At 37.7% G+C, this 13,289-nt stretch overlaps 1 protein-coding gene across 4 annotated transcripts in view; it reads right to left on the reverse strand.

Moving 5' to 3' along the window:
* LOC133586901 (2-oxoglutarate dehydrogenase-like, mitochondrial) overlaps window positions 1-13,289 on the reverse strand; it is a 90,964-nt gene that overhangs the window by 63,685 nt on the left and 13,990 nt on the right. For all 4 annotated transcript variants that reach the window (XM_061939542.1, XM_061939468.1, XM_061939617.2 and 1 more), the window contains exons 5-10: window positions 12,834-12,949; window positions 10,140-10,294; window positions 6,068-6,214; window positions 2,351-2,441; window positions 2,105-2,284; window positions 1,905-2,033 (exon numbers count right to left, since the gene is read on the reverse strand). In XM_061939542.1, the coding sequence (XP_061795526.1) occupies window positions 1,905-2,033; window positions 2,105-2,284; window positions 2,351-2,441; window positions 6,068-6,214; window positions 10,140-10,294; window positions 12,834-12,949 (818 nt within the window). The remainder of the gene's footprint in view (window positions 1-1,904; window positions 2,034-2,104; window positions 2,285-2,350; window positions 2,442-6,067; window positions 6,215-10,139; window positions 10,295-12,833; window positions 12,950-13,289) is intronic.

Here is a 13,289-nt window from a genome sequence, read left to right on the forward strand (position 1 = left end):
GAAGTATGATTTTAGTTAAATTTTTTCATTAACTTCATTAAATGTTTACTTTTATTTAAAATTAATTCAATGTCATTTCATGTTTATTTTTATCCAAACATTTATGTAATTTCATGTTTTTTTAATTGAAACATGCATTCAATTTGATTTCATGTTTATGTATACATGTATTTAATTTGATTTCATGTTTATTTTATTTAAACATATTTTATTTTATTTCATGTTTATTTTTATATAAACATGTAACTTAAGTAAATGTTAAATTTTATTTAAAATTAATTCAATTTCATTTCATGTTTATTTTTATCGAAATATTTATTTAATTTCATGTTTTTTATTGAAACATGCATTAAATTTATTTTCATGTTTATTTAAACATGTATTTATTTTAATTTCATGTTTATTTTAATTAAACATATTTTATTAAATTTCATGTTTACTTTTATTTAAACATTTATTGTATTTAATTTCATATTTATTTGTACGGAAGTATGATTTTAATTTAATTTCAAGTAAACTTTTATTTAAACATTTATTTAATGTCATTCCATGTATATTTGTATTGAAACTAGGGTTTTACGGTATACCGGTACTAATAAAAGTACCGCGGTACTAATGAATTAAAAACTACAATGATTACATCAGCATTTTATTATCTCAAAATCTTTTGTAATTTTTTACTGTTTATTAACTTAGTAAATTCATCCCTGGACACAGAAGAACTTTAATTATGACCAATGTATGATCCTGTAACTACTTGGTATCGGATTGATACCAGAATCTGTAGTATCACCCAAAACTAATGTAAAGTATCCAAACAACAGAAGAATAAGTGATTATTACATTTGAACAGAAGTGTTGTAGAACATGTTAAAACAGAAAGTAAGTATATGTTAACAGTAAATGAAAAAGTTAATTAATAATTCATTTTCTACCGCTTGTCCCTCAAAATTTTGAGAAAATAATAGAATGGAAAATGACACAATATGTTACTGCATATGTCAGCAGCCAATTAGGAGCCTTTGTTTGTTTACTTATCACTAAAAGACAGGTTTTCTAATATGCTTACTATCTTATTTAATGCCAACATTTTTCTTTGATTTCAATAAGAAACATGTTTAATGTATCATAAGATTATTAGTTGAAATAAAGCCAGTAATGAGGTCCCCTTTATTTTGAAAAGTAGCAAAATATATCTTGGTATCGGGACAACCCTAATTTAAACATGTATTTAATTTATTAAATTTTTATTTAAACATTTATTTTATTTATACATTTTTTTATTTTGATTTAAATATTCATTTAATTTAATTTCTTGTTTATTTTTATTCAAACACGTTTTTAATCTGTTATTTATTAATTTCATGTTTTTTTTAAACCATGTTTATCTTTTTTAAATTTTACATCTATTTCTATTTAAACATTTATTTTATTTTATTTGATGTTTATCTTTATTTAATAAATTATTTAATTGTATATTTATCTTAATACTTTTTGGACATCCAAATTTTGGGCTGTAAATTTTGATTTAGAATTTAATAAAATGTCTTCTATTATTTTTTTCAAAATCATAGAAGAAGTTCAATATGGATTTTAAATTCAATCAATCAAATTTAATTATAGAATAAAAAAGAAAAAGAAAAAAGAAAGAAAATAATCATAAAAAATAATGAATAATAATACACTATTTCTAATGGAAATGGGAAAGCAAAATTGTAAACACATGTTGGTGTCATTAAAAAAGTTGTACAAAATGCTATTAAATCATTTAAATGTACTTCAATTAAAAAAATGTGATATGTGAGATATGTGCCTTTCATTGGACGGCGATGATAAGAAAAAGAAAATGTGTTATTTTCCAGTAAATTCATTTCCCGACTTCCATAGGAGTGTGATCCTGTTACCTGGTTGTTGACCACCACATGGACGGTACCATGTGTGGTGTAAGAGGGGAGCTCACTCAAGTGGAAAGTTTCGTACACCACACCTTGCCCGGCGAAGGCAGCGTCTCCGTGCATCAGGATGGACATCACCTAAAACACATCAACGACTCGTTGACACAAAGTCAAAAAACATACTTTGTAGTTTTGCCACCATGATGGACCTTTTTCCCCAGCGTGTCCCCTCTGTAGAACTGCTCAGCTTTGGCCTTGCCTTGCACCACGGGATCCACCGCCTCCAAGTGGGAGGGGTTGGCCATGAGGGACAGCGTGATGTTCTTGTTCGTCTCACGGTTTATCCTCTCGTGGTACATTCCCAGGTGGTATTTCACGTCCCCCGAGCCCTTTTAGGCACATTTAACACATTCAAGTATCTCCAAATGCGCCGCGGCATCTGCGGGCTCTCTCACTTCATCCGCCGCCTCCAACTTGGGGTCAAACTGACAGAAGATCTGGTTCAAGTCCTTACGGATCACGTTGGCCAAGACGTTGAGTCGACCCCTGGAAGCGAAGATCGCAATATCGATACGCGGTCTGATGACAGGTAGGGTTGCAAAGGGGTGGAAAGTTCCCGGTAAATTTCCGGAAACTTTCCGGAAATTTTCCATGGGAAGTTAAGCTCGGGAAGTTTGGAAATATTGACCATTTTTTGATAATTATTCAAAGTTGGACACCGTCCATGGGAATTAATGGGAATATATGGGAATTAATTAGGGATTTTCGATAATGGCTTTTTTGCCGATATTCGATATCCCAATATTGTCCAACTCTTAATTACCGATATCAACCGATACCGATATCAACCGATACTGATATATACAGTCGTGGAATTAACACATTATTATGCCTAATTTGGACAACCCGGTATGGTGAAGATAAGGTCCTTTTAAAAAAAATTAAGTTGGACACCGTCCATGGGAATTATCGGGAATATATGGGAATTAAATAGGGATTTCCGATAATGGCTTTTTTTGCCGATATTCGATATTCCGATATTGTCCAACTCTTAATTACCGATACCGATATCAACCGATACCGATATCAACCAATACTGATATATACAGTCGTGGAATTAACACATTATTATGCCTAATTTGGACAACCCGGTATGGTGAAGATAAGGTCCTTTTAAAAAAAATTAAGTTGGACACCGTCCATGGGAATTATTGGGAATATATGGGAATTAGGGATATTCGATATCCCGATATTGTCCAACTCTTAATTACCGATACCGATATCAACCGATACTGATGTATACAGTCGTGGAATTAACACATTATTATGCCTAATTTGGACAACCCGGTATGGTGAAGATAAGGTGCTTTTAAAAAAAATTAAGTTGGACACCGTCCATGGGAATTATTGGGAATATATGGGAATTAATTAGGGATTTCCGATAATGGCTTTTTTGCCGATATTCGATATCCCGATATTGTCCAACTCTTAATTACCGATACCGATATCAACCGATACCGATATCAGCCGATAGTGATGTATACAGTCGTGGAATTAACACATTATTATGCCTAATTTGGACAACCCGGTATGGTGAAGATAAGGTCCTTTTAAAAAAAATTAAGTTGGACACCGTCCATGGGAATTATCGGGAATATATGGGAATTAATTAGGGATTTCCGATAATGGCTTTTTTGCCGATATTCGATATTCCGATATTGTCCAACTCTTAATTACCGATACCAACCGATACTGATATATACAGTCGTGGAATTAACACATTATTATGCCTGATTTGGACAACCCGGTATGGTGAAGATAAGGTCCTTTTTAAAAAAAATAAATAAATAAAATAAGATAAATTAAAAAGAAAAGAAAACAATATAAAAACAGTTAATTAGGAACTAGTAATTAATGAAAATGAGTCAAATTAACTGTTAAAGGTTAGTACTATTAGTGGACCAGCAGCACGCACAATCATGTGTGCTTACGGACTGTATCCCTTGCAGACTGTATTGATATATATTGATATATAATGTAGGAACCAGAATATTAATAACAGAAAGAAACAACCCTTTTGTGTGAATGAGTGTAAATGGGGGAAGGAGGTTTTTTGGGTTGGTGCACTAATTGTAAGTGTATCTTGTGTTTTTTATGTTGATTTAATAAATTTAAAAAAATGAAAAAATAAAAAAACGATACCGATAATTTCCGATATTACATTTTAAAGCATTTATCCGCCGATAATATCGGCAGGCCAATCTCTAGAATTAATGGGGAATTTCAATAATTATATATTATTGGGCACTTGTCTATATGCTGCTGCATCTTTGTGGCATTTTTGACGTAGCTCTTTGCACAGTATTTGCAAATGTACATCACCTTTCCGCCGACATTGGTTGGGGTGAAATGTCTCCACACATCAGATGGTGTTGATTGATTGATTGATTGAAACTTGTATTAGTAGATTGCACAGTACAGTACATATTCCGTACAATTGACCACTAAATGGTAACACCCGAATAAGTTTTTCAACTTGTTTAAGTCGGGGTCCACGTTAATCAATTCATGATACGGATATCTACTATACGTATGTGGCATTATTCTGTTTGTATTTATTCATTCTTGTAAAACACTAATGCAATGCCACACCCAGATATAAATAGTCAGCTGAACAATTGGAGTGGTCTTTAAAAATATTTTACTGATGGACAAATGAATAGAAATAGGCTGGATGAATAAATGAACACTCAATCAGCATGCTAAATCAAACTATAACTTACATTCTTGAATGGCTAGCACAGGGGTCGGCAACCCAAAATGTTGAAAGAGCCATATTGGACCAAAAATACAAAAACAAATCTGTCTGGAGCCGCAAAAAATTAAAAGCCATATTACATACAGATAGTGTGTCATGAGATATAAATTGAATTAAGAGGACTTATAGGAAACTAAATGACCTCAAATATAGCTACAAATGAGGCACAATGATGCAATATGTACATATAGCTAGCCTAAATAGCATGTTAGCATCGAGTAGCTTGCAGTCATGCAGTGACCAAATATGTCTGATTAGCACTCCACACAAGTCAATAACATCAACAAAACTCACCTTTGTGCATTCATGCACAACGTTAAAAGTTTGGTGGACAAAATGAGACAGAAAAAGAAGTGGCATAAAACACGTCCTCGAAAGTCGGAGAAAGTTATACATGTAAACAAACTATGGTGAGTTCAAGGACCGCTAAAATTAGTAGGACAAAATGGCGCTCGCCAAATATTTGAGTCAGTGAAGCATGTTTAATATAAACAGTGTGCTTTGTAACAATTAGGGAGGTTTGTGTCATGTTTGTCCTCCTACAGAAACCATATTAAAACAAAAAATAGATTTTTTTTCCCCTCATCTTTTTCCATTTTTCATACATTTTTGAAAAAGCTCCAGAGAGCCACTAGGGCGGCGCTAAAGAGCCGCATGCGGCTCTATAGCCGCGGGTTGCCGACCCCTGGGCTAGCAGAACAGAAGGCGGAGGAAACAACACGTTTTGATTTAGTATTTGCTAGTTGAACTTTACAGATCACAAAAAAGGTAAATTCGGCTCACTAACGTTGTTAGCATAAATTAATGGGATTTAACATAGAGAAAATTAGCATCACGGCTAACGGAGAAATATTTCGGTTCATTATGAGACTGTGGTGGTACATAAACCTAGCTAGCTAGAGATATTGGCCCCAAAATCATTTAACAAGTGCAGGAACAGCTAGCTAGCTTGAGTGTAAGTCTGCTGGAGTAGTCTACAGTCATACAGTAACAAGCAATTACACCTATTAAACTTAAATACCATAGATCACATATATTTACCGCAGTAATATCATCAAACCTTACCTGATTGGATGAAGTCCTTGGGCTCAAATACTAGTGTGGCCTCAATAGCCCTGCTGTAGTGTGTTGCATGCTGGGAATTATTTGTGCATGGGATGGAGGAATGCACAGTGCAGGGTTGAAATTCAACTGAATTTGCATTAAATCAGGTTGTTTTAGCTAATTATCATGCTGCAAGATCTAGCATGTTGCATTCAATGTTTATTCCCATTAATTCCCATGGAAAGTTTCCAACTTTGAATATTCCCGGAATTTTGCAACCTTAATGACAGGACATGTGATGTATATTTACCGATGCGGCATCCCCATGATCACGCTGTCGACGCCGGCGGCGCTGGAGATGTCAATGATGGTTTTCAGAGCGGGGATGAGGACCTCGCAGCCTTCCAGACCAAAACGTTTCTCTGACGACCATTTCCTGGCCAGGAAGTCTTCAAATCTACGAAAAGGTTTGCTCGTTAACAGTCATGACAGCAATTTAGGACAGGTGCACCTTAAGTTAAAGTTAAAGTACCAATGATTGTCACACACACACTAGGTGTGGCGAAATTATTCTCTGCATTTGACCCATCACCCTTGATCACCCCCTGGGAGGTGAAGGGAGCAGTGGGCAGCAGCGGTGGCCACGCCCGGGAATAAGTTTTGGTGATTTAACCCCCAATTCCAACTCTTGATGCTGACCTCTGCTGTGTTGATTATTTTTCTGACAAATACCGAATTTTCCGGACCATAGGGCGCACCGGATTATAAGGCGCACTGCTGATGAATGGTCTATTTTCAAGCTTTTTTCATATATAAAGCGCACCGGATTATAGGGCGCATTAAAGGAGTCTTTTTTTTTTTTTTTTCCTCTGTCATCTTTGTTGTAGCGGTGTAGCGTGCAAGGACGGGAGTGGAAGAAGTGTCAAAAGATGGAACTAACTGTTTTAATGACATTCAGACTTTACTTAAATCAATAATGGAGCAGCATCTCATCCGGAAACAACAACAACCTGTGAAAAACTGTCCAACCGGAACTCTCTAATAACTAAAGTTCCTTGGGTGAATAATGTAAACTCACTACACCGGTATGTTTTAGCGCTTTCATGGCAAGTTTACTGACAGGTATAAGTAAGCAGTACTCCCTCTGCGGCCCATAATGAAGAAATTGGCAATCATCACTTAAGCACCTCGCTGATGACGCAGCAAGAAGGCATAGTAACAGATTTAACGTAGAGGTGCATTGGCTGGACACGTCATTAGACACACCTATAGTCATAAAATCCAATGTATGCATTCCTTTTTTTTTTTACATTTAAATATCAATAAGTAGACATAAACATACTTTTTCCACTCCAGTCCTGTGGGTGGCGATTATGCGCATTAATATAAACAAAATACAAAGGTAACCGACTGGAACTCTCTAATAACTAAAGTTCCTTGGGTGAATAATGTAAACTCACTACACCGGTATGTTTTAGCGCTTTCATGGCGAGTTCACTGACAGATATAAGTAAGAACTTTACACTACTTTATATTAGAAATGGCAACAGCGGAGGATGAATTTCCCATAACAAGAAGATAGAGGAAAAAGAAGAAGCTTATCGACTACGGTGTCGACACGGACTACAAAGGCGGATGCGTGCAATTTTTCAGGGCTTATGCAGATCCCAAATACAGATCAGCAGGTACCAGAAGGTAAGAAAAGTTGCTTTTGCACAATATTGCAAAAGAAAACACCAGGTAATATGTCTTAGCTTATACACACACCATAATAATACTTGTATGTTTACTGCGCCAACAATCCATCAAGCAGTGCGGCATCTCTTCAACCGGAAACAACAAAAAGGCCGGAAATTAGTCCCGTGAAAAACACTCCGACTGGAACTCTTTAATAACAAAAGTTCCTTGGGTGAATAATGTAAACTCACTACACCGGTATGTTTTAGCGCTTTCATGGTGAGTTTACTGACAGATATAAGTAAGAACTTTACACTACTTTCTATTAGAAATGGCAACAGCGGAGGATGAATGTCACATAACAAGAAGATAGAGGAAAAAGAAGAAGGTTATCGACTACGGTGTCGACACGGGGTACTGTGTCGACACGCAATTTTTCAGGACTTATGCAGATCCCAAATACAGATCAGCAGGTACCAGAAGGTAAGAAAAGTTGCTTTTGCACAATATTGCAAAAGAAAACGCCAGGTAATATGTCTTACCTTATACACACACCATAATAATACTTGTATGTTTAATGCGCCAACAATCCATCAAGCAGTGCGGCATCTCTTCAACCGGAAACAACAAAAAGGCCGGAAATTAGTCCCGTGAAAAACCCTCTGACTGGAACTCTCTAAAAACTAAAGTTCCTTGGGTGAATAATGTAAACTCACTACACCGGTATGTTTTAGCGCTTTCATGGCGAGTTTACTGACAGATAAGTAAGAACTTTACACTACTTTATATTAGAAATGGCAACAGCGGAGGATGAATGTCACATAACAAGAAGATAGAGGAAAAAGAAGAAGCTTATCGACTACGGTGTCGACACGGGATACTGTGTCGACACACAATTTTCAGGACTTATGCAGATCCCAAATACAGATCAGCAGGTAACAGAAGGTAAGAAAAGTTGCTTTTGCACGATATTGCAAAAGAAAACGCCAGGTAATATGTCTTACCTTATACCAGGGGTCGGCAACCCGCGGCTCCGGAGCTGCATGCGGCTCTTTGATCACTCTGATGCGGCTCAGCTGCATACTTGCCGACCCCCCCGATTTTCCCGGGAGACTTCTGGATTTCGGTGCCTCTCGCAGAAAACTCCCGGGATTACTATTCTCCGATTCTCACCCTTACAATAATAATAATGGCGTGCCATGATGGTACAGCATTTAGCGCCCTCTACAATCTGTATAAACAGCGTGCCAGCCCAGCCCCTTGTTATATGCATCTTCTGCTTGCACACGTAAGTGACAGCAAAGCATACTTGGTCAACAGCCACACAGGTTACACTGACGGTGGCCATATAAAACAACTTTAACACTCTTACTAATAATGCGCCACACTTTGAACCAAAACAACAAGAATGACAAACACATTTCGGGAGAACATCTGCACCTTAACACAACATAAACACAACAGAACAAATACCCAGAATCCCATGCAGCCCTGACTCTTCCGGGCTACATTATACACCCCCGCTACCACCAAACCCCGCCCCCACCCCAACCCTGCTCCCTCACACATCAACCCCCCCCCTCTGTGCGTCGCTTGAGGTGGGCGGGGTTTGGTAGCGGGGGTGTATAATGTAGCCCGGAAGAGTTAGGACTGCATGGGATTCTGGGTATTTGTTCTGTTGTGTTTATGTTGTGTTACGGTGCAGCTGTGCTCCCGAAATGTGTTTGTCATTCTTGTTTGGTGTGGGTTCACAGTGTGGCGCATTATTAGTAAGAGTGTTAAAGTTTTTTATATCGCCACCGTCAGTGTAACCTGTGTGGTTGTTGACCAAGTATGCCTTGCTGTCACTTTCGTGAGCAAGCAGAAGCCCCATACAACGTGTGGCTGGGCTGGCACGCTGGTTGTAGTGGGCGCTAAATGCTGTACCATCACGGCACGTTCGAGAGAGCAGTTGCCCTGAAATTCGTAGTCTGCCGGAAAAAATTGGGAGGATTGTCAAGGCTGACGCTGTCAAGCGTCATTCATATAAAACCCGCGGGCCGCACTAACATTCAATTTTCATATTAAGGCGTGGGCCGCGTGTCTGAGACCCTTGGTTTATACATAGCACAAAGCAAGAAAAAAAACTTTGTATGCAGTGTTATTTCATTTTAAATTTCAAAAGATTTTTGTGGCTCCCATTGTTTTCTTTAATTTGTGAAAATGGTCAAAATGGCTCTTTGACTGGTAAAGGTTGCCGACCCCTGCCTTATACAAACAACATAATAATACTCGTATGTTGAGGCACAGTATAATCCATCAAGCGGTGCGGCTTCATAGCTTACCAAAATCATATTAAAACATTTTGATACATTCTTAAACGCTGTGTGTAATGTTCTATGTTTTCAATGGAACATATAAAATGTTGGTGTTGTTTACTTGAGTCATATTGCTGTCTACACATATCTCTTATGTGTGACTGCCATCTACTGGTCACACTTATCATTACACCATGTACCAAATAAAATTGCTTCGAGGTCGGTAAGCAAAACCAGAATTATTCCGTACATTAGACGCACCGGGTTATAAGGCGCACTGTCGAGTTTTGATAATCGTAAGTGCGCCTTATAGTCCGGAAAATACGGTACACCAAATGGCAGTGCCATCGTCGCAAAAAATTGAGCAAAATTGGTCTAAACATGGCCGCCATGTTTAGCTGTGCTGACCGTGTTGATCTGATGAGGCGTGCCAGCAACGTCCTCTTCTCAGCGTTGGCAAACTGCATGACTCCCGGCGTCTCGAACTTCTGGCGAATCCACTGACACTGGTTCACGTTGTTGATGAACATGAATTCCACTCCCACATGACCGCAGTAGGATGCCTTGGGGATAAAAAAAAATGGATGATCAGGGCATAAACACTCCATGCAATGGATACAATACAATTGTACTTTGTCCCTATGTGCGAGTCAACCTTGTAACCTTTGTAACACTTTTAGTACGGTTTAGCAGTGATATAATTTAGCTAATGCTAATTTAGCATCGCTTTGAAGGCCGTCATTGTGACAGTTGTATGGCCTGTATTTCTAAAACAACAGTACCTATTTAAAGTAATCTATCAATCCATCCATTTTCTACCGCTTGTCCCTTAAAGTCATATTATCCCTAAAGTTATAGGGCATGATCTACTCAGTCCCAAACTATATAATTGTGTTTACTATCAGTGGGCGTGCTAAAAAAGGAGGCAAAACAGCGTACGCAGAACAGTTATAGTCTTGATAAATCACACTGTGCGTGCTAAATAATCACATTCGCATTTTCTTAGTCTGCTATCAAATTTGAACTCAAATCTCCTTCTGGTCTAGTGGTATCAAATGTCATCAAATATTCAAACACAGTGTTACTATTCAAAATGTGTGGCCAAAAATACTAAACATACTTAAATAGTAATATAGTTTAGTAATAGTTTTTAGTAAATGTTTAGGCCTGTATTGTTACTGTATTTTAAAGGCCTACTGAAATGCGATTTTCTTATTGAAACGGGGATAGCAGGTCCATTCTATGTGTCATACTTGATCATTTCGCGATATTGCCATATTTTTGCTGAAAGGATTTAGTAGAGAACATCGACGATAAAGTTCGCAACTTTTGGTCGCTGATAAAAAAGCCTTGCCTGTACCGGAAGTAGCAGACGAGTAGCGTGACGTCACAGGTTGTGGAGCTCCTCACATCTGCACATTGTTTACAATCATGGCCACCAGCAGCGAGAGCGATTCGGGCCGAGAAAGCGACGATTTCCCCATTAATTTGAGCGAGGATGAACGATTTGTGGATGAGGAAAGTGAGAGTGAAGGACTAGAGGGCAGTGGGAGCGATTCAGATAGGGAAGATGCTGTGAGAGGCGGGTGGGACCTGATATTCAGCTGGGAATGACTAAAACAGTAAATAAACACAAGACATATATATATATATACTCTATTAGCCACAACACAACCAGGCTTATATTTAATATGCCACAAATTAATCCCGCATAACAAATACCTCCCCCCTCCCGTCCATATAACCCGCCAATACAAATCAAACACCTGCACAACACACTCAATCCCACAGCCCAAAGTACCGTTCACCTCCCCAAAGTTCATACAGCACATATATTTCCCCAAAGTCCCCAAAGTTACGTACGTGACATGCACATAGCGGCACGCACGTACGGGCAAGGGATCAAATGTTTGGAAGCCGCAGCTGCATGCGTACTCACGGTACCGCGTCTGCACATCCAACTCAAAAGTCCTCCTGGTAAGAGTCTCTGTTGTCCCAGTTCTCCACAGGCCAATGGTTAAGCTTGACTGTCATCTTTCGGGAATGTAAACAATGAAACACCGGCTGTGTTTGTGTTGCTGCATGCCGGCCGCAATACACCTACAGCTTTCTTCTTTGCTGTCTCCATTGTTCATTGAACAAATTGCAAAAGATTCACCAACACAGATGTCCAGAATACTGTGGAATTTTGCGATGAAAACAGACGACTTAATAGCTGGCCACCATGCTGTCCCAAAATGTCCTCTACAATCCGCGACGTCACGTGCAGGCGTCATCATACCGAGACGTTTTCAGCAGGATATTTCGCGCGAAATTTAAAATTGCACTTTAGTAAGCTAACCCCGCCGTATTGGCATGTGTTGCAATGTTAAGATTTCATCATTGATATATAAACTATCAGACTGTGTGGTCGGTAGTAGTGGGTTTCAGTAGGCCTTTAAAGTTGGTCTTTATGGCGGCACATGGTGTCTGAAGACATTTGTTTTTATGAGCTTTTTGCCCATTTATTGTATTTTTTGTTGAAGCCGCAGATCAGTTTTGAATTGGCTTCACTGTGTTAGGATATATCAAACACTTTTGGACAGGGCTATTCAACCGGCAGCCCAGAAATTACGCATATTGGCCCCCAAGTTCAGTTCAAACCTTGGGAGACAAACATTTTTGCATCAAATTCCTATCAAATTGTGTAGAGGAACTTGGACCAGTGTGAACACATTGGCAGACCCTTGCATTGACATATTAACCTTGTTAGCAAACATAGAACACTGGGGTCCAAACTTGTGATTCACATAACTGAAGCGTTCCTCAAAGCACCCTTTTAAGTCCTCACCTTTTTGGCAGTTACACATGTTTTCCATAATTTGGTTTATATAAACGTACTACAACTGCAATTGTGTTGGTTGTATCTTTTATGCCACACTCTGGCTCCCATAGCCAAATGTCCTCCTGGTCAACAAGAGAAATACAGTAAACCCTCGTTCACCGCTGTTAATTGGTTCCGGGCCTGGCCGTGGTAAATTAATTTCATCAAAGAAAAAATATCACTCATAAATGTTATATTTTCATTGCTAGTGCATAACAAATCTGTAGGAATAAGAGTACCTCAAGTCTCCGTATGACTTCTCTAAGCGTGAGAGTGGTCTCTCCTCCTCCGATGAATGTGGTGTGAGGCAGCCGGAAGCTTCTATCCAGGTCAGACTCATTAAGACCGTAAAACCCTATTATGACATTGTACAGGGGAAAAACAGGCTTAAAAAACACGTTATCAATTAAAGTTATCTAAAGTAAAAAAAAATAATAATAATAATATATATATATATATATATATATATATATATATATATATATATATATATATATATATATATATATATATATATATATATATATATATATATATATTTAAAAAAAATTATTTTTTTATTTTATTTTTTAAACAATGTTGGTCCTAAGAAATCTAATAAAAACATAAAAAAGTACAAGTACATACATGTTCAGCTATATAAAATTATATTAAATGTAATTCTAACTCCTTGATCAATTACAAGTGAATTCTAC

The sequence above is a fragment of the Nerophis lumbriciformis genome, linkage group LG02 (assembly GCF_033978685.3).
Source record: "Nerophis lumbriciformis linkage group LG02, RoL_Nlum_v2.1, whole genome shotgun sequence".
In the NCBI taxonomy this organism is placed as follows: Eukaryota; Metazoa; Chordata; class Actinopteri; order Syngnathiformes; family Syngnathidae; genus Nerophis; species Nerophis lumbriciformis.